The sequence below is a fragment of the Sturnus vulgaris genome, chromosome 2 (assembly GCF_052056855.1).
Source record: "Sturnus vulgaris isolate bStuVul1 chromosome 2, bStuVul1.hap1, whole genome shotgun sequence".
NCBI classification, from domain to species: domain Eukaryota; kingdom Metazoa; phylum Chordata; class Aves; order Passeriformes; family Sturnidae; genus Sturnus; species Sturnus vulgaris.
In genome coordinates this window covers 81162130-81189226 of record NC_142244.1, presented here as the reverse complement: position 1 = coordinate 81189226, position 27097 = coordinate 81162130, and the positions used below count along the sequence as shown (strand labels likewise).

At 37.1% G+C, this 27097-nt stretch overlaps 1 protein-coding gene and 1 long non-coding RNA gene across 7 annotated transcripts in view; both read left to right on the top strand.

Annotated features, from left to right (window-relative positions):
• NALCN (sodium leak channel, non-selective) overlaps positions 1–27097 on the top strand; it is a 229756-nt gene that overhangs the window by 171912 nt on the left and 30747 nt on the right. For 5 of the 6 annotated variants that reach the window (XM_088159879.1, XM_088159877.1, XM_088159878.1 and 2 more), the window contains 6 exons: positions 1370–1441; positions 14360–14433; positions 24079–24180; positions 24619–24688; positions 25884–25975; positions 26137–26259. In XM_088159879.1, the coding sequence (XP_088016005.1) occupies positions 1370–1441; positions 14360–14433; positions 24079–24180; positions 24619–24688; positions 25884–25975; positions 26137–26259 (533 nt within the window). The remainder of the gene's footprint in view (positions 1–1369; positions 1442–14359; positions 14434–24078; positions 24181–24618; positions 24689–25883; positions 25976–26136; positions 26260–27097) is intronic. The other variant, XM_014873352.2, reaches the window with a different exon arrangement.
• LOC148224869 (uncharacterized) lies at positions 18888–24071 on the top strand. The gene is made up of 3 exons (XR_015801590.1): positions 18888–20630; positions 20740–20823; positions 22895–24071. It is a non-coding gene; the product is annotated as an uncharacterized LOC148224869 (long non-coding RNA).

The following is a 27097-nucleotide window of genomic DNA, read 5'->3' as shown; positions in this document are numbered from 1 at the left end:
ACTACATAAAAAGTGAATAAAAGCTAGAGTGATTGAATATAGGCTAAAAAGCTTTGTTTAATTCAGCCTAAAACAAACATCATAGCAGATTCTCTTCTGGTTTAAATTTTCCCATTTCCTTTGAATTCAAAATTCAAGATTTGATACATTATTTTTGTTTAATGCATGCATCATTTGAAACCATTTTTTTTGAAATATTTCTAGTGTTAATCACTGAGAAGCTAGTGGAAAATTAAAGTTTCTGAATATCACACTGGATTTTTGAGTGCTTTGATACTATTGCAGCCTTGAAAACACACTTCACTGAAGGAAGTGTGAAGGAAGGAATCAAGCCTAAATATATCTCATCTGCTTTAACAAGCAGAGCAGAAAAATTCAATAAGTTATTAAGATCTCCATGTAATAACTGAAGATGAGTAAAAATTTTTAAATTATTCTAATTATTTAGAGGGTATTACTCTATCTGTAAGCCTGTGAATCACTAGAAAACAGACCCTGAATAGATATATTTCATATCCATTGTGCTAAAAGCTGCTAGTCTCCCATGGATGTTTGGATTTGAAAAATACTAACACTGCTTGGAATGATGACCATGATGATGATGATCCAGCAGCATAAGTAAATGTATGTGACTTCTGACACCTTATAAAACTAAAGAGGCAGGAAAAAACATTCATGTGCATCATGGCAGGTAGCGGTTTCCCAGATTTCTAGTGGCATCTACATGGGGATTAGTCCTTGATCACTTTTAATATTGCAGAATTTAGTGACATTTTTACAGACAAAAGTACTTTCAGTATTGTTATGTTTCAATATTGTTTCAGTATTGTTCATTGAATCCTCTTTGAATATTAACATCTGTTTTTTAAATACATTTTAAGTTACAGAATCACAGACAAGGAAAAAAAAAAGAATCTCTGCATTGCTGTTATATAGTATAACTGGCTTTCCTAGTGTGTGTTTGCAACCATATCCCAGGGCAGCATTCATACAGGCAGAGTTGCAGAGCTGGGAGGCAGAATTGGGAGAGTTGGGAAAAACATTACTCTTCTGATAATGAATGAAAATAGAAAATGTGTAAACTAGTGTTAATTGCCATCCCTAGTTCTGTGCAAGAGCCCATTCCTGTGGCTGATGTATTCTATGGCATCAGTAAGCCAAAGCTGAGCAGAATGACCTGGGAGGGAGGATTGTGGCAAAATATGGCATATCAGGCCAAGTAGGCTGTAGGAAGGAGTCAAGCCTACGTGGACATCATCTGCTTTAACAAGCACAGCCGGAAAACTGGATAAGTTATTAAATGATGAGCCTAGGGGCTAGAAGAACTATGCCAAATATCACTAATAATGGATCTCAAACACTATGCCAGGGTAATCAGAGTACATTTCTGCCATGTAATGAAGAGATGAACAAAGACCTTAAAGCTGTCTCAGCCACACAGGTAAGTCCACAGTATGCAATGCAGAGCTGTGCAGTGGCTCAGTAGATCTGTTTGCATGAATATAATTTAGGTATATTAAATTCCATCTTAATTCCTTTTGCTTGCTGTTTACAAAAGAGAATTGTTACTTTGTTTGAAGACAGATGAATACATGGCACAGTTTCTTCAATGAGATCTTTCAATATGAAAACAGAATGCTGCATTTTTTTAAAATTCCACGTCCCTTCAAAAGCAAATTACCTAACTTTAATTTTTGAATTTAAATAAACATTTGAAAATTGTTTTTACACTATTCAACCTGCTTTAAGCACATACTTTAGGATCCTGATGCCTCAAGGGTAGAAACAATTATGAGCAATATTTCTGATAAATGCTTAAAACAAGGGATTTACACATTCTTCTTAAGAGGAGAAAGCACCAAGAAGGATTTTTGAGAGTAATTACTCTAGCTTTCTATAGTTACAGTTGCCAAGGCAACCTCATTTTTGTATGAACAAATCTTAAAAATATCCTTAAAGCAAGCTTGGAATGACTGGTTGTGCTTAAGTATTAACCTTACATCCATACTTTACTTTTCTTTGTAAAAAAAGTAACATGACAAAACATTTTACTGATCTCCATGCCTGGCAGGATGCCTTCTCACTGCTCCTGTTAGCAGTGGGATGTCTTCTGAAACTTTTCACATGCTTTTGCATTGTAGTTGATGAAAAAAAGTGGAATTAAAAGGTAGAATGAAAAGGTGAGATCCTGCTGGCAGATCTGACTCTGTCCTTCCTTTGTGGTAGTTGAACTGTGGCTAGTCCCTCAAGTTACTCCTGGATTTAAGTCAGTGTCTGTGTTCCACCCCTGCTGAATTAATAGGAAGCCCTTACATTCTCATATTTTTCCCTTATTTCCTCTTCAGCAATATTCTTTTTTTCTTTCTCTAAAAATTTACCACTATATGGTTTTGTATTCAGAATCAGTCTACCCATAATTTGTGATGATCAATAAAGCAAATATGTTTATATAGGTTCTCTTATGGAATTTAGTTAGTGTTTTCAGTGTTATAATTATTATAATTACCCTCTTCCTTTAAAAGTTGTTTTAAGTTGTACAGGGAGATTTTCAGTGCATTCTTCCTTTTGCTGGTTTTGGGTTTTTTTAAGGGATTCTAACTTCTTGAAAGAATTGGAAAAAATTATTTTTGATGTAAATCACTGTAACCATGACTACAATCCATTTGACATGATTTTCTTCTATGCCAAATCAAAATAACAGCTTTGGAAAACAGGTTTCTCTGCTATACTCCTTTTTTCCTAGTCAGGTCTGTGAGTTCCATCATTTCTTCTAACTCTTCCAAGTTTTTAAACTGTAATGGAAGTTATAAACTAACCAAACCCTATTATAAAAAATCGCTTTTAGATACCTAAATGCACTTTACATTTTATACATCCCCTAAGAGTTCTCTGTCTGTGTGTGAAGTCTGAGTAGGTGTGGATACAGATTGTACCATGTCCTTCCTTCTACATCCAATGCCAGCAACACCTGGGCTCTCTCACATACAGATGCTTGATAGGCAGCTTAACACAGTGCTTTGTTGGAGTTATTATTATCTGTAACATTTTGTGTGTAAAACGGGTTCTCTGAACTTTACACTGCTGGAAATGCAGGATGATCATTTTTTGCTCTCCACTTGAGGTCCTGGAGAGCAAATTTACTTAAAGTCAGTGGTCTTGTCACAGACCTACTGCCCTGTGTGCTGATCTAGTCTGTCCTGAAGTAGTTTGGAGGCCATGAGTTGAAGAACCCACTGTCAGATTAGAGAAACCAGGGCTGTTCAGATTGGTGAGCATTCCTCTGTTGTAGTAGAAAGCACTGTGAAGGTATTTTCTGGTGAAAGAAGGAAGATTTCTTGGAAAAAGTACAAGATTATAAGAGGGATTTAGGGTATTAAATGTACATTGTAGATGAGGAGTTTTAGGGACAGAGAGGGAAGTGTTCTTTTATACTTTTACACTTGTATGAAAATTATTCACAGTATGCTGGGAATTTCCTTAGATAACCAATGTTTCAGTAAATTCTTAGCCAGAAGAACTGGATGAAGTATGGAAACATAATTTTGGTGTGAGTGGGTGGATGAGAAGAAAGGAAGTTGGCAGAAAATAAGGACATCTCAGTGGCTTTCACATAGCCTGAGGTATAGTTGCAACAAGTTTCAGGGGGACAAAGAATTAAATTAATGTGAGATTTACAACAAATCAAGTGTCCAGTGAAATACATCTGAGTTGGTTGTAGAGCATTGACTTTGCTTTCTTAACTTCAAGACTGGAATCAGAGGGGCACAGAAACCCTTCAAAGTGCTTTCCTCAGAGACATTCATCTTTTAGGAAACCTCGCAGAAAATTATTGTGGGATGAACACTTCTGAACTGGTTGCTTATCCTTGGCCATACAACACAGCACATGGCTGTTAGATTCAAGTTCAAAACTGACAGACTCATGAGATAAACTTTGAAAATGCTTATGGTTCAATATGTACAGATAGTGCAGATAACCCATGTGCATGTTTACAGCAGTGGCAAAGCAGAAGCAAATTACTTTTGAATTACAAAAGAAAGTGTGAGAGCATTTAATATATCCATTTATTTTATAGTTCAGACTTTGAGCATCTCCCGCTTAATTGAAGGAATATAATCAAGTCAGCTCCCTTATTTCTCCATTTGTAAGATTAATTGGATAGTAATAAATCTATTTTCTCTTTTCTCTCCTTTCTGTCATCCCATTTCTTTTCTGATTCCTTTCACATGTATGACTTTTGGTTCTAGTTCTGCAAGCAGTGCAGTTAGTAGCCACTCCTTTGTCCGGTGGGAGCCACATGCAACATTAAAGTCTAGTTCCTGGGAAAGCTTGATTTCCCACACCATATGGCTCTCCCATTGATTTCCTGCTTACAGCAGAATGTACCTTTGTGAAGCGAGGTTGTGGTCAGGAAGTGAGAGCCAATCTCAGAGGTAGCCAGAGCCATTATCATGGAGGACTGAATATTCAGCAGCAGACCTCGTGCTGGAATCTGTGTTTAACATATTTTGTTAATAACATGGATACTGCTTTTATGAGCTGCTGAGACATGCCACCTAATCTTGATATATCTGGATATAATCTGGATATATGTTGTATGTTGGGGTTTTTTTTCTGATCTATGCTCTGCTTCTTTAACTACTGTGTTTCTTGAGAAAAAAACCCCGTCTTCTGAGAGTATTCCAAAAGGACATTTCCTTGCAGAAAGTATTTGTAATTGCAAAAGCTGAAATATTCTCTCAGGTTTTCTAAAGCATATATTTTAGTGTGGAAGACAGGGTGTCCCAATATACCTTTCAGAAAGCCATCAGGCATGAAGATGTGCTCATATATTTTATTTGTACCTTTTTCCTTAAAACTAAGGATAGACTATTTTTTCATAAATTACAATTTCCAGAATTTCTGTTTCTTATTGTGATAAACTTATGTCCCAAGTTAATCAACCTCTTTGGACTTTGTTCTGGGCATTCAGTTGTGCAAAACAGAATTTTGGTACAAAAGATACAATAGTGTTGTGTTCCTAATTATTCTTTTCTGTAAGTAATTTGAAAGAATAATTTTATTACATTAATTTTGAATATAGCAGAAACTAATGAAGTGTAATTGCACGTGTATTCCAAGTAGAAAAGATTATTTATTTCTCAATACTACTAAATACTACATTTTTTTCTGAAGTAATTATTACAGAATTTCATGCATATCAACAAAAATAATTCAAACTTTTTCTTTGTTTTCTTAATTTGTCTGAATTGAATTTGGTCCTACAATTTTGGTTTCCATATACCACTTGTTAATTGAACACAGCCAAGTGCTTAAGTCTTACCTATTTATGTCATTCACAGGATAATGCCAAAATCTATCTTATTATGACATTCAGAAAAGTCATTAAAACAATGTACCTACTGCAATGATAATGGCTTATGGATCCAGCATTTTCTTGCTCATTACAGTCATGCTTTTCATAGATGTTCTTTCCATGTCTCTTCTCATCAGTTCTTTCTAATGAAGTTAATATATGTAAATACAGGGATGTATTTCAGATTTACTGAAAATTGGCTGACCTTTTTGTCTCTTCTCCGTTTTAAAGATTCCCTTGTTTTCATATAAAATGGATATGTAAAAGTGTCCCTGTATCTAAATAACCGATTTATAGATTTCTTTCTTATTAAGTATTTAATCAAATACACATTTGAGCTGGAAAAAATTTACTTCTCTGTGTTTGCCTTCATAGTGGAGAAGATATAATAGTAGCTGCAATAGTAGTAAGACTGTTCTGTTGTGGTCTGTCTGACTTCTGACTATTTTAAACTGCTTTGTCACTCTTACCTCCACATAGTATATTCAAAAGTCTGCCTGAAAAATGCCTGTTTTCAATTACATTTTGAGTGAAAGAAGGCCAGGGACTGGATACTTTGCCATTTTCAAAAAGAGCCATAATTCAAGATTCCTTCTGGTATTTGCTTTCTACTTCATCAGTTTTACACTTAAATATTTGAAGTGTTTGATACAAAGGCTGTGAAGATGTATTAAAATACAAGGATATGATCATACTTCTCTTTTTTCCTCAAACAAAATACAAACATGACGAAAGTTTCAGTGTAATTGTACTTTAACAAAGAGCACACATTAGTTTGGTGTGGAGGAAAGAGGCAATGGGGAATTGAGTTACACGAAAGTATTTCTCATTGAACCTTCTACATTACTTTTTCCTGCTTCTAGCAAAGAATCCAGATCTCCATCTCTAGGCCCTTCAGTCTCCTCCATCCCCTCACAGGACTCATTCACAAGAATTGATTAACAATAGTGATGATAATTTCTTTCTAGTGAAGGCAAGTGCATGTGCTTGCACAATCAGAAGTAGTAGTTTTCTGTAGTAATTGTGTCGAGATGGACACTACTGGCACCATCACCAGTCCTTTATAAAAATCTTTTTGTGCCTTCTGTCAGGCAACTCCACACAGTACTGACTCCTTTCCTCCTTCTCTCTGCCAAGTTTCCTTCTTACTTCTACATGACTGGCTAACCCCAAGCTGTCCCTTACCCTCATCCAATATCTTCTCACCATATCTGTCGCTTTCACAACCGCATGTCCTTTACCTCCACGCAGCCAGCAGACTCCATCTCAAACTGCAGCAGACCCTGGCTCTCAGCCAGCTAACCCACTCTTTTATAACACACCCATCCTCATTGGACAGGCAAGGCTGTCTCCACTTCTCGGCAATCAGTACAGCTGTAATTCATTGAGGAAAATTGTCCTCTGCACTATCCTTACAAACTATCTTCCCACAGTTTTCCTTACCTCTCCCTTGAAACTCCTTGTCCATATCTTCCATTCCTAGTCCAGCCCAGCCTGACAGTCCCTTCTTCCTTAGAGCTTCAAGATCCCCAGCTCAAACTGTGGAGGGGAGCCTTCTCCTCTAGCGCTGTGCACCCAGCCGAATGTATAAAAGCCCCACTTCAGTTTGGCCACCAGTCCTCAGTTCCACCTGCTGTTGGCTGCCTGTGCTCTTTCTTTATCAGCTTTTCATAGGGTCTCTCTGACTCCTGCACTGAGTAGATAGAAAACAAAAGAAAGCAAACCTATCCAAGGCAGCATTTCCCAAAATGATTAGAGGGATGAATTGCCTTTCCTATGAGAACAAGCTGAAAGAGTGTTTTTCAGCCTGGAGAAAGAAACTTCTGAGGAAACCTTATAGCAGTTGAAGGGGGCTTATAGTATGGGGTGGACTCTTTTAGCAAGGGCCTGTAGCAATAGGACAAGGGGTAATGATTTTAAATTAAATGAAAGTAGAGTCAGGCTAGATATAAGGGGAAAAAATTTGTTATGACAGTGGTAAAACAGTGAAACAAGTTGCCCAGCAAGAGGGTGAATTCCCCATTCCTGAAAACATTCACTTTCAGATTGGGTTGGGCTCTAAGCATCCTGGTCTAGTTGAAGATGTTTATGCACATTGCAGGGGGATTGGACTAGATGGTCTTTCAAGATCCCTTCCAACCCAAAATATTCTATATTTTTACAAAAAATCTACCCATTAAACCTCTGAAAGTTTAAAACTCAGGTGTACCAAAGTGGAAGAAAACCATGTAATTATAAGGCATAAAAGAGAGGGATTCCTCTCCTTCCCTGGAGCTGCTCCTCCATGTGTCTGAGATGGATTATCCTCCCTTTAGGTCTTTGGAGATTTCATGAGTGCTAATATTAGCCTTGTCCACATTCTCAGACTTAATTGAAAAAGGCTCTTGGTTTTGAAAAGATATGTAGATTTTCCAGACCAGTAGTCAGCTAATTAGAAGAACCTTACCTTCCTTAAGAGAGAGGCAGCAATCAAGGGCTACAAAATGAATCAAGGTTATTTCAGGTCAATGACTCCCAAGAGTTAAGGAGATTATGCCCACTTCTCATTCTAGACATCTGATCCAAAGGGACAGCCTTTGAGTCCTTGTGGCACTTACCTAATGCTAGACCACTTCCTTGACTGTGTAGTGAACCTGTTTTTTACATAGGACAACTTCACAAAGCGCCAGATTTTCAAAGTCCAAATGAAAGTACTTAGTTCTACTTTGAGAGAGGGAAATGGATTAGTGATCTCTGGAGCTCCCTCATAATTGCAGGCTTTTTGCAAAGTTTTCAAAAGAGTTTAAGAAATTCCCTGCTACCTGTAGGATTTAATCGCTTAACTTGCTTAAATTTTTGTGAACATTTTGTTAGATATCTACCAAAAACTTGCAGTCTGGCCTTCCATCACTCTTCCTGTGACTTTTGTCACGCTCATTTTGAAAGAGTCCAATCTCTTCAAACCAAGGATACATTGGCAGAATGTTGCTGAACGAGTATTTGCATTTGAGAGGCTACACAGCAAACTCCTGTGGGCCAGGAATATTCTATGTTTTGTGGAGAGCTCACGCTTTGAAAAGATTCTTCCCAAATATTTCCTTGCTCTTTCATAAAAATTCTGATACATTGCTTATTGTACTGACTCTTCATATTTTCCTTAGAACATACATGTTTAAATAACAATATAATACTTAACAGTCTGTTCATTCTGCAAGTCTACATAAACCATCCACTGGCATACAACAAATTCCAAAGTGAAACAGAAGCTTTGGACGATTTCTTTTTACTTCCTTAGAATTTCTAGCACAGCACAGCAGACTATTCCCATATGGTCCTACAGTTGCCTGTAAGAATATTATTAACAACAGTAGGCCAAAATTTCTTCTTTTCATATAACACTTAATAAATTATCTTAGAAAAATGTACTGTGTGCACTGCTTTTTTTTTCCTACTGTCAAGCAAACATTTCAGGTATTCATATTTCATGATTTATTTATTATCTTATCTCACCTTGTGTTCCCAAACACCCAGCAACACTTGTCTCTTCTGCCAACTTTGAAGTAGTTTGATACAAAAATCATATAATACATCACCACAGATTTTATCTGTTGATAGCATGCAATTCTTTGTCAAATTCAAGTTGAAAATAATTGCTCTATGTAGCATTTGCTGAGGTTTGGGCATTACAAACATGTTGCTAGAGAAATACATCAAACCTTAGTAAAATAAAATATACAGCATTTCTCAAAACATAAAACCATTCAGCCATGTCTTAGCTGGTATAAATTGGCAAAGATCTTCCTGAAGTCAGCACTGCTCTGCCAGTACATCTAGTATGTAGGACTGGTCCACAGTCATTTCCTGATACTTCACAAAGATATTTTCCTATGTTGCTTTGCTTTTGATCTTATGCCAAGGATTTTCTTCTTCCAGGGTAGAAAGCTTGGATTTTTGAAGTACACTAAAATAAACATTATTATTGGTAATGCCTGCAGTACCTTTTCAAAGCAGCGGGTGGCACTTGCAGAGCAACAATGTTCTGTGATTTAGCTTATTTTACAGCAGTTGCTTTGTCCTTGTCGACAAATGGGATTTCATGGGATGTAGCATTTAGACCAAGTTCACTCTGACTGAACTGAATTATTTTGTCTGCCTAAAGTCTGTCCTGCCAACAGCAGCAGAGAAAGGTGTCAACACTTGTGGAAGAGAAGATTTCCTAATTCTGTGGTTATGTCTGTGTAAATAAACTCAAAGAAATCTGAGAACCAAGACACAAGCTTTATTCATGGTTTAGTATCAGCAAACTATATCCATCTAAAGCCTTTTCATCCAGGAAATACTATTGGGAATTTACTGACCTGCCACAGCAGGTCCTTTTGTTTAAAGTAACGAGCAAGAGTTCTTTAAAGCATGTCGCTGAAAATATATTTTAGAGTAATCAGATGCTGTTAGGTGATTTCAAGACAATGTCATATGCTAAAAAAATAATGTTCTTTAGCAGAAAGCTATATGGCACTGTGGTTTCTGCATAAAGTGAACTTATAGGTGGTATAAAGAAGTAAATAAATAAATAAATAAATGCTAATAAAGATACACTGAGGGTGTCCTCACAGTACAGCACAATCTGTAATAAAAAAACCAGCAGGCTAAACAGAAATACCCTAAAATAACCTCAGTAGAGTGTACTGCACTTATTTAATTTCACATTGTCTGATTGAGTAATGTCTTTTGTATGTTAACACTGTTTATATTTCCTCTGCAACATTCCAGAACTCGGCAGGTATCACAAGTTTTAATTGCCAGCCTCATTCGACACCAGCATGAGGCATCTAGACATTATTAAACAAAATACTGATCATCACCCCATTTTCTGTTTGTACAGTCCCATTGCATTTGCCTGGTGTGCTATGCAAATTTGGAAAATTAAATGGGAAGTAGTTTAGTTCATTTATCTAATATAGAAATAAGGATGCATATTTTAAAAATCTATATTAAAGTTTGATTTTCTTCAGCATGCATGTTGACATATGTGCGTTGCAATTTGACTGTCTACTGACTCCTTTGGATATGACAAATAGATCAATTGTGCTTATCTAAAAATATTTTCTTGTATTGCTTCTTCTGGATATTTTTAACTCAAGATAAATTCACCAGTGTTCTGCTGAAGGAAGGGCTCCTGACTCCTAAAGAAAAATGAAGACTATTGTCTTCAAAAGTCATAATCCTTGGAAGTGCCTGGGTTGTTTTGTGAATTCTATTTTGGACCACTGAGATCTATAGGCACCAAACTCTAGAATCTTGTATATGCCTATGTATTCCTGGATTAAAGAATGGATACCTGACTCCAATCTAAATCATCAGACAGACAGAGTCCAGACAGGATTGTTAAAAAGTCTTCAAAACTTGACCGGAGCTGCAGTCCGCTGGGTGTGCTTAGGCCAAGGTCAGTGCCCAAGGATGTCCTGTCTTGGCTGCAAGTTTCACAGGTAATCCTGAAAAAAAAGTGAAGGAAAAATAAATGCACTCTGCAGAAATAATCTGATGCGACACCCTGTTCTCGTACCTTTCTTCATTCTTATGGCTTCTTAGGCATGGAGGGAAAGCCATATGAGGTGCAGCTGGGGTCACTTGGTCTCTTCTGCCTGCAGGAGAGTGAGAGGAAACCTCATCACAATCTGCGACTTCCTCATGAGAGGAAAAGGAGGGGCAGGCACTGATCTCTTCTCTGTGGTGACCAATGACAGGATCAGAGGGAATGGCCTTAGGTTGTGTCAGGAGAGGTTTAGTTTGGATATTAGAAAAAGGGTTCTTCACCCAGAGGGTGGTTGGGCACTGGAACAGGCTTCCCAGAGAAGCTCATAGCACTAGCTTGACAGAGTTCAAGTGTGAGGACAATGCTCTCAGGTCCATGGTATGACTTTTCAGGTGTCCTGTGCAGGGACAGGAGTTGGACTTCATGGTCCTCTGGGTCCCTTCCAACTCAGCATATTCAGCGATTCTATAATTCTGTTATTTATTTGTTCAAGCATCACTAAATAAAATTCATGAACAGCTTTGAAAATGCAAACAGAATCCAGTCTTTTCTCTCCCATCTCAGTGGCTCCAGACATGTGCTTTTTCTTACAGCTTCCCTTCACCTCTCTGGCTGATGCACCTCTGGCTGTGTGACAGCCAAGTATCATAGCACAGCACTGCTCTTGCACATCCCCAGCAGACAGCTACAGTGTTCACTGAAGGCATCAAGCACAGAGCATCGAACAATTTCCAGCTGGGATGGCATAGGGATTTAGCAGTGTTTTTATGCAAAACTGCTTTGTTAGTCTTGCTGCCTAGAACGAGGGTTCAGCAGTCCCTGGTAGTATATAAGTAGCCCTTGTCCTAAACCTGCCAGCACCTTTTCTTTAGATGTTTTAATTCTTGCTGGCACTGGGTAGTTTAATATTTGGCTTGTGGAAGCAGTAAGTGACTGCTCAACATCCTTATGGAGTCTTTGGAAATACACAGACTCTTCATTCCTGCTTTCCCACGGCCTGTTTCCTTGATGATGACCAGAGTGAATTTCCTGGTTTGGGCCACAACCTTTAAGGCCAAGGTGTTCTCTCACCTAATTTAAACATTGGAAAGAAGTGGTCTATGACAGACAAGGAGCTGTAGAAAATTTCAAGAAAAATTTCTATGACTCAGCTTTTTCTACTGAAATCAGATGGACAAAACCTAGAAAACTGGTAGGAAATTAATGCTTCCTATGTTTGAAATTTCTAAGATGTTAACAAGAATTTTTACTAGAAATAAATAAACAAACATAATACGTTATAGGTAGCGCGTTTTTTTCCTTTGATGTTTCATGTAGTTGCAATTATTCTAAAGCATTTATTTATAACAGGAAAAAAGAACTGAGACAAAACTTCTGGTTTTCCACCCTCATTATTCCCATAATTTTGAGCCCTAAAAAATTGTTAACTAATGTCTTGTGAAATAGGTGCTCCCATGATTTAGAGGCTTTTCCTGCAATTCTGATAAGGGAAAAAAGGTTACACAGGACTCCACTGGCATTAATTTCACTGACATTAGAAAAAGAATATATGTGAAAGAATTGCCATTGCTTTCAGCATTATATGAGACGTATCTAAATCCATAATAAAGTATAATGCTGTTAAATTCACTATACCTGTGTCAAGATACTGCAAATGAGTTAAAAACTACACAAACGTGTTTCAATATATGGCATATTTATACCTAGAGAATATTTATTATAATGGTGTATAACTTCCCGGTCTGACCATCCAGGAGCCCCTTTGGCAGTCACTCTTGCATCAGCTCAGCTGGTGCCAAGTTCCCTCCCCAGCTACACACAGTCACACCAGGTTTCCTCACCAGCTTGACTCCAGGTTTCCCAAAGCTGAGTCCCAGACATCCAGATCCTTAAAATAATTTCATCTTGGTGCAATAACTGAATAACAAAATAGCAGCTTGAGCTGGGTTGCCTCCAAGGAGAGACCCCAAGTTAAGGCATCCCAGGCATTTATACCCTCACAGTCTAAGCAAGCAAGTCTGGGATCATCAGCTCCTGCCATGTCTTTGAGTGCCACAGGTCCCCGTGGCCTTTGTTAGGCAAAGAATCGTCAGTTCATGGCCTCTTGCACCCCCAGAGCCCAACCTGCAGCTCACTCTGCGGCTGCACACCCAGCTGCCTGTGCTGGATGTATTCTTCAACAGGTATATCTCATACTAGGATTTTCAGTTTATTTTTGTGTTAACCATATCCAGCCAATGGAAATTTTTCTTGTTTATATTCAAATCTTCAACAAGTTTATTACTCTTTCTGTAATCTTAACTGAAATTCCAATACCTTATTTTCCAAACTACATTCTGAAGTGTTACATACCTTATTTCCATTTTCAAGTTGCTGGTTGTTTAAGGAACCCACAGATTCTCAAAATACGGGTGTTTTCAAATCATCTGTGTTATTACTTCTGCAGGCTGTACAGAGAAGACAAGACAAGAAAGGTTAAAAGGGCCTCACTTGTAAAGGCAAGGTGTAGGAAAGAGATTGTAGCTTGCTGTTACAGTCATGGTTTAAAAAGCAGTATCTATTTTATTAAGTACAGCCAGTATAATTAACAAGTTTTTAAGGTATTTTCTAGGCTTCTGTTTCTCTACAAAGTAAGATCTTACTGTGACTCAGAGTCAATATGAGTCTTCAGAGAAGTTCTGGCAAAATTATTTGTCAAAGGACTCTGGATTTGAGCTGGTGTTTTAGAAAATTTAAAGAACATGTAAAGAAATGTGCTTAAAGATTCAGTTTCAGATTGATCAAAACCAGGACACAGATTGCTAAGAGTTTCCAAATCTCTCTCAACCATTTTCTTCAACATAATGATCTCCAAACAGTTGAGAGATTTAAGTCTTAAAATGTGCCAGAAGCTTTCTGTTCATCACGGGTGCAATTCCTGAGCTAAATTCTTCAGCTGTGGTTTGCTCCTTGGTTTGCCATGTTTGTTAATGACTTGCTTGTTTTTTCATGTCTCTCAGTCCTTTCATTTCACTTTCAGGAAGTCCTGTTCACAAGAAGATTCCTGAAACGCTGTTCATGACCAGAAGCAAGCATAAGCATATTTTGCTCAACACCTTTTTTCTCTGCATTTGTGGGGGGAAAAGGCATTGAAATGATGCATCTGAGCTTTGTTTGCTGGCTCTTTTGTACAATCAAGGCATCTGCAGAGTATGATCCCGCCTAGTCAAAATCCAAAGTGGAGAAGGAGTAGCAAAACAGTGTGATTTGGCCAATTGGAGAAGAAATGTGTAATAAGGCAAATTTGTGCTAGCCAGCAAAACTATCTGCTTCTTTCTACACAGAACTACCTAAGGATTGGGATTGGAAGGCCAAAAATGTACAGAAGCATTTTGGTTGTTTTCCACCATCCTTTTTATGCACTCAGCATCGTAGTATTTAATTGGTCTGTCACATACACATTATGTTTTAAGACAATTAAAAAGTATCCTGTCTTTTTTTTAATTTTATAGCTCCGTAAATCTGTTTTCAGCATCAGAGCAAGAAACCTCCTGGAAAAAGAGACAGCAATAAATAAAATTCTAAGGTAAGAGTCAGATGTGATTTGATATTGTTTTGACTGTCATCTGATTTCTCACAACCTTGTTTATTGCGAATGTTACCAGCTGTATAATATTCATAATAGTTTATCCCTTTGTAGTATATCTATCACGTTCATTATCAAAGATTAATTGCTCTTTGGCTATTTTATATGCTTGAACAGCAAAAAGAGAGGGATTGTACTTCTTAAGTATATATTTCAATTGTATCATGCAGTAAGATCATGTTTCAGTTCTTTTCACTTCTTCCTTCTAAATTAACCAAAACGAGTCTGTTCATAAGGGATGTTATTTTGTCTAAAGAATTCTAGCCTGGTTCTTGCAAATATCTGCACATAAATGTTTGCAGGGACTGTGCTCTAGAAAGTATAGACTACAGCTGGTCATATTCCAAGTACCAAATGGACAGTGAAGAAGGTTTCAGAACCATGACTTCTGTAGAAAGATTTCCTGAATGTTTTAATATTGATCACTCATTTTGGTATTCCATATCAAGTAACTACTCAACACTGTAAGTGAATAATGCAAGCCTAAATCTTCAAGACCCATTTCTGAAGTTATCATTTTGGTAACTCTGTGCTGCAGTTTTTCATGCCACTGTTGGTTTTACATTAGAATGAGTGTTCTCAGTATAAGGTGTGTTAATAATGCAAACAATTTATAGGTCACTGGTTTTATATTTATGTTTGCAATTTGTCAGTGAAAAGTCCCAGGTAAATACAAAGTATTAATAGGAATACTGTTCTGAAAAGTACAAATTAAGTAAGGGAAAGTTTTATGAGGAGCAGGGAATTAGGGTTTCTGTGTGATTTCTGGATTATGAAGATTTTTGAATGCCATTTGAGAAGTTCTGGTTCTGTTTAATGCTCTATGAGAATACAGCACACGGAGAACTGTAGAAATTAACGTCAAACTTCTGTCTCTAAACCATCTAATGACAGCATAAGCAATTACTAATTCAAATGAATACTCATTGTAAAAAATATTATTGATCAATTTAAATGCAATACCATAAGTATTCAATCTTAACAAAGTTTAGTGCAGTATTTGTAAGCATTTCTTTCAGTTGTGTACCTTGATTTTAAGGGAATTACTGTTACAGATAGATTAAGCAAAATAGTTCTAAAAATACAGGTTTAGGTACAGGCATCTTGGCAGTATTTCAGTAAAACACTTGTAATGAAATTTTGTGTTATATGAGAACTGTGAAATGTTATTGACACCACAATGTCAGGTTTTTTGGTGTGTTTCATACACTATACTGCAGAGGAAAAATGTAGACAAAAGAAAAAACCCTACTTTTATGTATTCAAATATTTTTAAAAAGTCTGATATAATAGAAGCTCCATTCTTTCTTAGATAGGAGGAAAAACTAAATTTTTGGAATTGAAATTCAGAATTCTCCCATAAGCACAGAACTTTCAACTTTTCAGGAGAAATCTGCAATAGAGGAGAATTTGAGCAAACCGTTATTTGGATTTCACTAAGTTCTCAGAGATACAAGGATAGAACCAGAAATCAGTCCTCCCAGTTTCAATTCTGCTGAATTCCACTTCGTCCTTCAGATCATGGCTTCTGCCGAAGTCTTGTATGTAAAAGGACTTCTTATCAATTCACCTGAATTCCTCTGAAGTTTGTTAGGCACAAAAATAAAGTTTTCATTTACTAATATACTATTTTATTTTTAATTATCTATTTACTCTGTTATTTTAATTTACATTTACTGAGTTTTTCAATCTATTTCCTGGATCATCAGCAATAAACTTTGATGAACACAGAGAAAAGGAGAGAACTTCCATCAAATAAGGAAAACATGGATCACATGTCCTCTAATGCTTTCTTGGGCTGCTTGTAAGTCACTTACAAAGAGTCTTACAAAGAATCTTCTCTCTCCTGAGAAAAAGAACAAATGCTGTTTATTATTCCTTGTTATTGACTCAAAATCGTTAAATAAGCTCTGATCTAATGACATTTGCAATGCATCTGCTCCAGCAAAAGAAGATTGTGTTCATGGCATATCTGGTGGGCAAACTGATAGAGATTGCCAGTGATGGGCTGACTGGTCCTGAGCACTGACAATATTTCCATGTTAATGACAGTGACAGCACTGTTGATGAAGGGGAATTTTAAAAACAGGAGAAAAAGTGATAAGATTTACAGCTGAAACTTTAGATTCAGTTTAAATAATAACACAGAAAAATTCAAACTCTGAACACATGAGAGATTCTAGTTCTTATTTTTACTTTAGTTGTAAATGCTATAAACTCCTTCATAAAATTAGGTGACTCTCAGCTATTTGGAGTATCTGACAAAAGAAGAAATGACATTTATGCCAAGAACAATAAGATAACCCAGAATATCCCTTCTGAAAAGATTACTTCTAGCATAATTTTAATTTTTGTCTACCTGAATTAAGAAGCATTTTTCTAAAGCAATACCTCTATGTAGTAAAGCTGCCCATGGGCAAATTCAACTTGATTAAATTGCGGTGCTGAAAGGGAATTTTAAGTCTATTCCAGCCTAAGTCCACCTTTGACCCTTCCCCCTTCTACTTTTTAAACCTTACTGAATTATTTTTTAATTAAATTGTGAATGGTTCAATATAATCAACTGTATAGAAGGACCATGCATTACACATAGGTACCTTCATGTCTCTCTTGTGCATCTTTCTCTATCCAAACTTCATTTTTCCCTTTTATATGAACTGCAGCTTGACATCTTCTTACCCAAGATGAGGAAGAAGGACATTAATAGCCCTTGACCACCAAGAGAGATGGTTCATGCAGTCAGTCCTTGGTGTCTCACCTGCTCATCTGCTGTTACATTATGCAGTAAAACTGATGTCTTGGGTATCTTTGCTTTCCTGCAGCTTTCTTGCTACACCCCCAGGGAAGTGTCTTGTGGGACACATATTGAGAAAGTAAGAAAATTACAGCCTGAAAAATATTCCAGGCTGGAGCTTTTCAGCTCTGTTCCCAGCCAATAAGCTGGTCCAGCTCAAGGCTAGGGAGAATTTCTCCAAGGGTGATAAAAAAGAATTAATAACAAAGATAGAACACCTGTTGTTGTGCATGACCAGGCCCTGGGAATGGGGTGTCTTCTCTCTGAACCAATCATCTTTTCTCTACTCTTGGAATTGTGAGTCATGCTATAAAACCAAGTGTGTTTCTGAATAAACTTTTCTTTTTCTTCCTGTCATGAAAGACGACCATGTAGCTGTGCATCTTATTTCTGCTGCACTTAAAGGGTTAAAACCCCTTTCCACGTACAGTGTCTCATTTCCAAGCATCCTTGTTTACCCTTGTTTAGAATCCAACCTTCTTCCCCTTGCCTCCTTGAGATCTTTGTGCAATTAAGCAAGGGAACCAAGACAAGGATGTAGCAACTACTGTCCTGGTACTTTGACTCTGATCAGTGCATTGCCAGTGGCATAGTACGAAGGCCTTAACTCTTCATATAAATCCATTCTGAGGTGGGGACTTCAACCTTGAAAAATGAAATAAAGTACAAGTGAGTTAGAGACATTTAGAACAACTTTAAAATCTATTTTAATAGTGCCTCTGAATTGCAAACAGCTCCATTCCTTTTTGAAAATTGCAATGCATTTCCCTCAGCAGTAATAACCACTTCTAGCAAATTTACTTTCTCCTGCATATCTTCAGTGCTTCACACTTTTCTCTCACTCTGTGTTGCTGCAAGCACTGCTTTTCCTCTTAAAAGCAAGTTTTGTGCCTGTGGTTCTTCTGACCCTCATTCCTAGCTCGGTCATTATCTGCAAATGGAATCTAGTCCTTTATTAGTCCCACTGGCTTTCTGAAGTAGAGAGAGTAGGGCAGGTCCAGGAAAAGTGTTGTGTATAAATCACTTTGTTCTCTCTAGTGCTGAGGATAAGTTGTAAACAGCACAGAATGGTGTGGAAAATGAGCAAATTAAAAATAATCTCACATAGTCCAAAATATAATCAAAGTGTCAATAGTGTAAAACCTAATTCTGGTGTGCATTAAACTGTGCTTCACAGCATGAGAGAATGGTTGAGATTGGAAGAGACCTCTGGAGGTTGTCTGGTCCAACCTTCCTGCTCAAGCAGGACCACCCATGACAAGTTGCCCAGAACAGTATCCAGACACCTTTTGAAGAAGGAGACTACAACATATATATAAAATATATATGGTGACAGTTGGGAAACTTTGGATTTTTTTTCAAATGGGCAGCTTTTTATTTGCTTTTCGTTACAGCTATAGTCAAACCATAAACTGATGCTAGGGGTGTGCAATAGTATTTTCACTGTTCTAAGTAAGATTTATCTGATGTGTTTCCTGGTCCTGCAAGAGTAGCATAACTTATGCTCGAGTGGAGCACTCAGTTTCATAAACAACTAACTGAATGAAGTGCTTTTATCTTTTGTTTGATACAGAATGCTGGGTGGGAGGGGTGTGGGGAAAGAAAAGAGAGGGAAAGAATTGCTTGAATTAAGTATCCAATTCTAGTTTGTTAATATGCTAGATGATAATTCAGACTTTGTTCATACAAGTGTTTCTGAAAAATACAATGATTTCTAGGAAAGCTATAAATTTTATCACTACATAAAATCTCCCTGAACACTAATACAAAGAATGAGCAAAGATCTTTTCCAGTCTAAATGATTCTATGATTCTATAATCCTAGAAGATATACCTTTGGTATTCTTCATTAGAAATTTGTATTTGTTGGTTCTGACTCACTTGCAACAAATTTCTTGGCATATATTTTTTCTCTCTTAAGAGTATGATTTCATTTCTTCATAACTTTGAGGGTCTGACCCCATGCATTTCTCAGAACAAATATTCAAGGTAAGTTCAGTTGATGATTGTTGTCATCCCATGCAAAATCCAGACTTAGTCACCACCTTCCTAAATCTCTACAAGTGTACAGCTAGAAATACATCTGTATTTCACCTGCCTGATGCAAAGATAAAAAAAAAAGAAATACTGGAATCCACATATCCATTGGAAAGAAGTTACTCTGTTTCATGGGGTTTGTGCCAAATGAACGTCATGTTATGGATCACTGCAAAGCACTGTTGTGAAGCAGAGATTTTGGGCTATGGAGTCTCCAGCACTGCAGGTATGGAACTGATCCTGTTTTGAAAGAGGTGGTAGACTGGATAGCCACTTGAGGTTTCTTCTCCTGCATTGCTTTTATTGATTCTTTTACAGTCCAATAAAAATTGGTATCATATAAACATCCATGAGAAGAGAAGCTAAAACAGCAAGACGAGATAATCACAATAAAAATTGCTAAAGGAAAGAAAGTCTCCTGCCATAGCTCAACTGCCTGAGCAGTCACTAAAGAAAATAAGTGACTATGGATTTTTTGCTTTAGAGACAGACATAAGGAAGGAAACAAAAAAAAATATGGAAAAGAAAAAAAACTGATGTATCCAAGTTGCATTAATAATCCATTTTATTTCACGACTCAGGTTCAGATTTCTTTTAAAAATATTTATTTTTCCAACAAAAAACAGTAGTATAGATGTGGTGAAAATGTGTGTTGTGCTTGCTATTCAAAAAGTGCCTTAATAAATTAAATTTATAAATGAAAGAAAGAATCACTACAACGCCTCTCAGGTGGATTCCCCATGAATCTTAAGCTGTCACATTTTACCATATAGTCCAAGTTATATGGAATTATAATGCAAGCATGGAATTATAATGCAAGCATGGAAAGATTTAGTAAGGATAGAAATTCCTAGAGAATGAAAACACTGCTGAATGATGCTGATAACTGCACTGAAGTGCACCACGTTAGTAAGGCTTCAGCGTGATCACGTTTCAAGGAGAATAACAAAAGTACATAGTAATATATGCAGTTGCTACAATTACAACAGAAATACTCACTCATTAAAATACAGAAGAAAAACCCCAAAGCAGTGTTATACTGGAATGCAAGATGAGTGAAGACTTGTTGTGGAAAGGATGCCTGACTAAAAAATCCAAGCATGAGCCACATGCTTACCCTCTGCAAGAGACCTCAGAATATTCATGAAAGGTATAGTATTTTGAATTATTCATCAAAACCTTTAACATTTTACATTTGGCCAAAGAATGTTACTCAAACACTCTGTTCACTACTTATTTTTCAGGAAATCCAAAGCATAAAATAGTTCGAGGGACTTCAAAAATGTGGATCTCCTAATTGATTGCAGGTAATGCAAACTAGATGGTACAACCTACATGATATCCCAGTATTGTCTTGTTCTGTGTGATCTTCCTCTGGCTTTCTGGTTACCTAAGAAATTGCATTTTCTCTTTCAGGATATTTTATTACATTTGCACTTTTCAAGGCAAATTTGGACCATGTGGTTTGCAGCTGCTGAACTGTGTTCAGAGTTCTGCAAGGTGAGTGCAAAGTCCAGAAGCTTGACATATTTCTTGTCTCTTCTCCTTTGTTTCATACCTTCTTTCTTCTTCCACAAGTGAAAATAAACGTAATATTTCAGAAAGGAGGTATAGGAAGATGAAAAGGGCAATTTTAGCTAGAAAGGGTAATTTTGCCTCTGTTGTTTAAAGAAAGGTCAAAAGATTCTGACCAGCTACAGTTACATAAAAATGCATGAAGGCAAGAAAAGTGGTTTTTTTAACTCCAATTTTCAAACTACATAGGACTGAACTTTTAACAATGTGGCATGTTGATTGTGCCTGGTGTGGGATTTAACTCCAGGTAGCTAAATCTGTCTGTGAGCTAAGGGATGAATTCTACCATCTAGTTCACAGAGGTCTAATCAATAAAGATAATGGAACCCAGTGAGATCTTTAGCTGACTGCTTTGTCTTTAGATGACCACTTTATGGTTACTTTAATACCTTCCAAACATCATTAATTAAATTAGCTGATCAAGCATTCAATGAAGTTGTTCATATATGGACATACAGTAATGTGTGAGATGTCAGAGGATGTCCAAAACATCCCCTGGAAGATGGGAAGTAATACACCAATTTGTAGGGGTATTGTACCCTGCTGGAGCAGCAGCTGGAAGCAAAGCAAAATACTCCAAGGCATGGCAGGTGGTGCTGGCCACCTCTGTACAGCAAATTTAATTGGGTCCTACATCTCCAGTGGCTATGAGCTGGCTAAAAGCCTGGACACGTGGCTCACAGGCAGACACTGAGAGGAAGTGTGTACATGTATGTGTCCACAATGAGAAACCAAACCCTACTGCAGACTTTAAAACTGACAGCTCTGCAATTCTGAAAAATTAATGGCACCTCCCATCTTTTTCAAAAGTCCCCAGAGATCTGCAACTCTAGGTGCCTAAGCAGCTGAAAAATATCCAGATTCTGAGTCAAAAGGATAACTAAGTATGGCTCTTACTAAGAGTTCATACAAGGAAGATTAATTCTCAAGGCACTAATTCCTGTAAAGCAGAGAATGCCAGGAGAGAGGCTGTCAAAAGTAGACAAGGCCTTTTCAGCACATCTTTTTCTCTGGAAATACAAATATGTTTCTTTGCAATCACTTGATAAAAATTTCTGATTTCTGTGCTAAACAACTGGTATTATGTTATTTCTCTATTGACTTCACAAGAGTTGCCGGGCTTCCAGAGATAATGAAAATGAGGCAATGGATGTAAATGCTAAATACAGTTTTAGGAATCTAACTTCGATATTATAAACAATAATAAGTCTTTCTACGGATGTTACTTTTCATGCATGTCCACTCTGCCATAGTATGCCCATAATGTATAGCTATGTCTATTTCACTATACTATTAACAATCAAATATGCCATCTTGTTCATTATTCAGGTAAAGAATTTATTGCTTGCGCATTTAAAGCTCTCATTTATTATGAAGACTAAGTGTTTTATTATGAAGACTCAAACAGTCTTCATAAAAGTTGCTATGTACAAGAGCAGGAAAAGTTTATGTACAAGTTATGTTTTGATGTCACAAAAATAATTTTTAGCTATTAGAAGCAGAGCATAATAATTTATATCAACAGGGGAAAAAAGACATAAGTTACCCTCTTTGTCACACCAAGAAGCCTCTATACAGAAGTCAGACCCCAGAACCTTTCATTGTCTCTGCTGGGAAAGACTGGATTGTCATTTTATTGGAGTGAGAGAGGATCTAATTTTAGGAAATAATTCTTTTCTTTTTTTCCTTTTATTCAAACAAAAATTGCAAAGATATTCAAATATCTTGGTTGTTTTCTGACAGTGTTATGTGGTATCATCCTCCACAACATAATGCTTAAAATCCTTTGGTATTAAAATGTTAATGATTTGTCTAAGATGTGCTGTGTCTTATAGGACATGTAGTAATTTTCTTATATGTCATGATGCTTTAGTTCAGTATAGTGTAACCTAATGCTTTCTATGACAAGTGTAGTAGAATGTATTTTCCTAGCATGCTAATCTGATTGGCAGTGGTGACACTGACAAGAATTCTAAGCTTCTCGTTTTTGTTCCAGATATCATTTTGGATTCCTGCTTGTATAATTCATGTATTAAAATCCAAAAGAAGCAGAAAAAGCGGAGAAGAGTGAAAACTATAAAGATGCAGTGGGGAAAGAACATGCCATGGACACCTTTTGCCATCAAGCATGATCATCCCATGCTATCAAGGCATTTATCTAAGCCTTACAGGCTGGAGAATAGAGTGGTTACACAAAGGGTGTATAGTTTTTTTCAACTTTTCGGAAAAAATTGAAGATTCAGTTCAATAAAAAGTGTGGAATATTACCAGCTGGGTCTTGTGTTTCTGTAAATGGTCTCATAACATGAAATGAGCAATAAGGAGTGCTAAACATTACACAAAGTGTAAACTTTAAATTAAACCATTGTGGAAAGTTTAAATATGTTTGTTGAAATTCCATTTCTCAGACATCAGAGGGATCTGTGTGAGCTCTTTTAGTGGAAGCTTCTCTTTTTCTTAAGCCAATCAATTTCATTGTAGCCATCAAGATAAAGATATGCATGTTCTGTTTACCTGTGGTATGCTTACTCACCAAAAAATACTCATTTCTGCCAAAATGTGTAAAATTTGTTTGCCAAAATTAAGCAAAAAACAAAATGAATCATGAGCAAACAAGTGAGAAAACCCACACAAGAAAATGCTGCAAGTTGACTGCATTCCCAGTGAGAAGACATTTCATATTACAGAATACCAGCAATGTGCAGCTTTTCATTTCATACTGAATATGGTTCCAGTTGTTTTGAGCACTCTAAGTTATGTTCTAGGTCCTAAGTGTGTATATATAACCCTGAAAGGGACTAAAATTGCTGTTGTACTTGTTCTACTCCCTTTATTGCTGAGAAACTGGTTTTACTGACGGTTAGTGTGTTGCTTGACCTGTTTCACACTTAGTGAAGTCTTGATGGACCAAAAATTCTACAGCAGACTGAAAAAAATTCACAGATGGTCTTTGCTAAGGCGTGGAGGAGGTTCATTGGATGACCAGTTCTGTTGCAGAGTGGGGGTCCCTTGCTTTGGAAATATTTTCACGGCAAGTCCATTGCTCTTGTATTGTTATTCTCTATTGTTCTTGAAGTACTTGCTCCCCACAAAGCCGAGCTGATTTCTCTGAATGTGCTACCTCTGAAATTATCATTTATACTGAAAACTCTGTGTCATCATCTTTACATTTCTTCGTAGGGCCTGCACTAGACAACGCATGCTGAGCGGATCATTTGAGGGGCAGCCAGCCAAGGAAAGGTCAATACTTAGTGTCCAGCATCATATACGACAAGAACGCAGGTAAAAATGGACAGAAGGGATGGTTTTAAAATATTCTTAAAATAAAGGTGACAAAAGGAATTAAATCTGAGCAATCCCTAACATGTGAAAAGCCAAAACTACTTACTTGTGCAAAGAACTGAATTCTACATTCTTCATTGTAACCATAATTAAATTCATTGTACTGTATAAATGGAAAAAATGTCTTTTTATTTCAAATGTCATTTCCTTTGCCGACTACAAAGCTATCAATTTAAAGATCAGAAGGACAGAAATTGGCTTATGTTAGACCGGATTGAAAACAATTGAAAAGCATATAAGCTTCTGATGTTAGCAAGAGAAAAATGATAAGAATTTGAGATATTGGGTGGCTGGAGAGAAGTGCTTTATAATGGTCATCTTATAAAGGTCAAAATTTCTTCTTGAGATGTATTGCTAAATTGATTATGATTGTTTCAGGTCACTGAGACATGGTTCGAACAGCCAGCGAATCAGCAGAGGAAAATCTCTTGAAACTTTGACTCAAGATGTAAGTCCTCATAGAAATGCTGGTTTCAGTTTGAGAATATAAGAAATTAGAATATATGCTATCAAATAAATTCTTGTGTAAGACTAATTCTATATATGAACTTGCTTGCAATTTGTCTTTTAAAATCTTGAAGTCATAGGACAAATGCTGTAACTGCATTGGAATTATCCTCAAAATAATTGACATTGTTATTTCACTGATAAACTAACTGATTTTGGAACACTTGCTGAGATGCATTCACTGAATCTGTAGACACTGCATTAGGAACCCAACAATGCTGCCCAGGACACCTTAAAAAGCATTACTCTGGAATTATACAAATCACTCAGGCTGGTAAAACAGCACTTCAAAATTTCTGATGGAAGTTTAGCAATATTTTCCAAGCAGCAGAACTGTCAGACAAAGGGACAAAGACTAAAAGGGAGAATAGTAATCATGGATTTCACTGTAATGTAATTTCTTGCAGTTAAGTGCATTTTAATTTCTGCAAATTCATATATTTTGTGGATCTCTGTGGCAATGAAATTTCAAGATGCAATATTAGTCTCTCCATTTCCAAACTATCTCAGTCTTTAAAGGTGGCTAAGGCAGATGTGGCTGTGCTAGTATCTAACAGTAAAGATAACACCCAGCATTACCCCACAAGGAGTGCTTCAAAGACTCACATAACTCAGAATAGTAATGGTGATTGTTCCCTCCACTGCATGACAGACAGCATCCTGCCTCCCTCCTTCCCTCCCTCTCTCTCCCTCACCCCTGCACTCAGCAATCACTACCTGTATGATCTGCATGCCTCACGGCCTGGCAGCCATGCAGCAGGCTTGAGAAGATGAAAGGGTGTCTAAAGCCTTTTCTTTCCCAGTCTTTGCCCTTAGTAAGTTTGATTGTATTCATTCCAGTTCAGAGAGGTTGGCTGGTCTTACAGGACCTCTGATTTTAAAGTTAAAAGTTAGATTGGATGGAGCCTCAAGCATGAAATTAGAACTGAAATTAACCTTGATGAAAATAAGGAGCCTTATGCTGTAGATAGAAAATACTGTGCAATATGCTTGACTGAGTTGATGTGCAGTACATTTGGAAATAAAGATCTTTCATTTGAATATTTCTATGTAAAATACCATATCTTGCTTTCATCTGAAACATTAAAAACTAATAGCCCTTAGACCTTGATTAAAAGGAATCATTTTGCTTCTAGCACTCCAACACTGTGAGATACAGAAATGCACAGAGAGAAGACAGTGAGATAAAGATGATCCAAGAAAAAAAGGAACAAGCTGAAATGAAAAGGTATTTAAAAATCAAAAGTCTGAGTGCACATTTTCTGTATGAACTGTTCTCTGCATGAAGTTAAAAGTATTAAGAGTCAATATGAAAAAACGAACAAAGTGTGAGGGATATTTTTGCCAGGGATAATGTGTAACACTTAATAATTTACATTTTTTCAAAAGGAAAGTCCAGGAGGAGGAGCTGAGAGAGAATCACCCGTATTTTGATAAACCCCTTTTCATAGTTGGCCGTGAGCACAGATTCAGGAACTTCTGCCGGGTGGTGGTACGGGCTCGCTTTAATGCGTAAGTTTCCTTCATAACAACGTTGGTTCCAACAGGTGCTTACCTCCACGTCCTCAGAAATCAAGCTCTAACTTCCCTTTTACAAGGAAAATGGCATATAGTGGGGTCACCACACAAGCTGGCAACCAGTTGTCTGTGGTGTAGTCTTGCTGCTGGAGGAAAGGAAGCAACAAAATGCTGTCTTAGGGCAGGCGTGTTTGAGGTGGACAAGACTGTGGGGAAACTGCAGGCATGAGCTGAGAGGAAAGGCTAATGCTCCACTTTTAGACACTTGGCAATCAGCTTGCTATTCCCTTCTTATTCCTCATCATAAGGCAAGAAGTTTACATACACCAACAGTTACTCACAGAACATAAAAAGTGGAAGATAAATGAATTGCAGCTATGCTTATTCAAACACTCTGTAGCCCATAATAAGGGACCCAGAATGGGCTGGGGAGGTGTTCAGCTGTGGGAGATAAAAGCTGAAACCGAATGAAAACCAGGAAGACTCATCAACTAAGCTATAGGCATATATAAGTGTGGCAGATAGAGATCCATGTACAAGCAGCTTTCTATAAAATCACCTCACAATTCTTCCTTTAAACCTCTTTCTCTTGCTGGCACCCTGATTTTAAAGGGTTAATGCATGTCACCCTGCATAGAGCAGTGTAAGACAGAAGGTACCTCAAGACCATGAGCTTGGCACTTAGAACGACTGGTTTCAGCATTGATTTTCTCTGTGCACTTCACAACAAATTACTTCTAGTTAGCATGACAGGACGGTTAGATAATCATTTTTAACAATACCTATATTTAAGTTTCTGCCACCTTTGTAGAGACATGTCCTTGAGCTATGT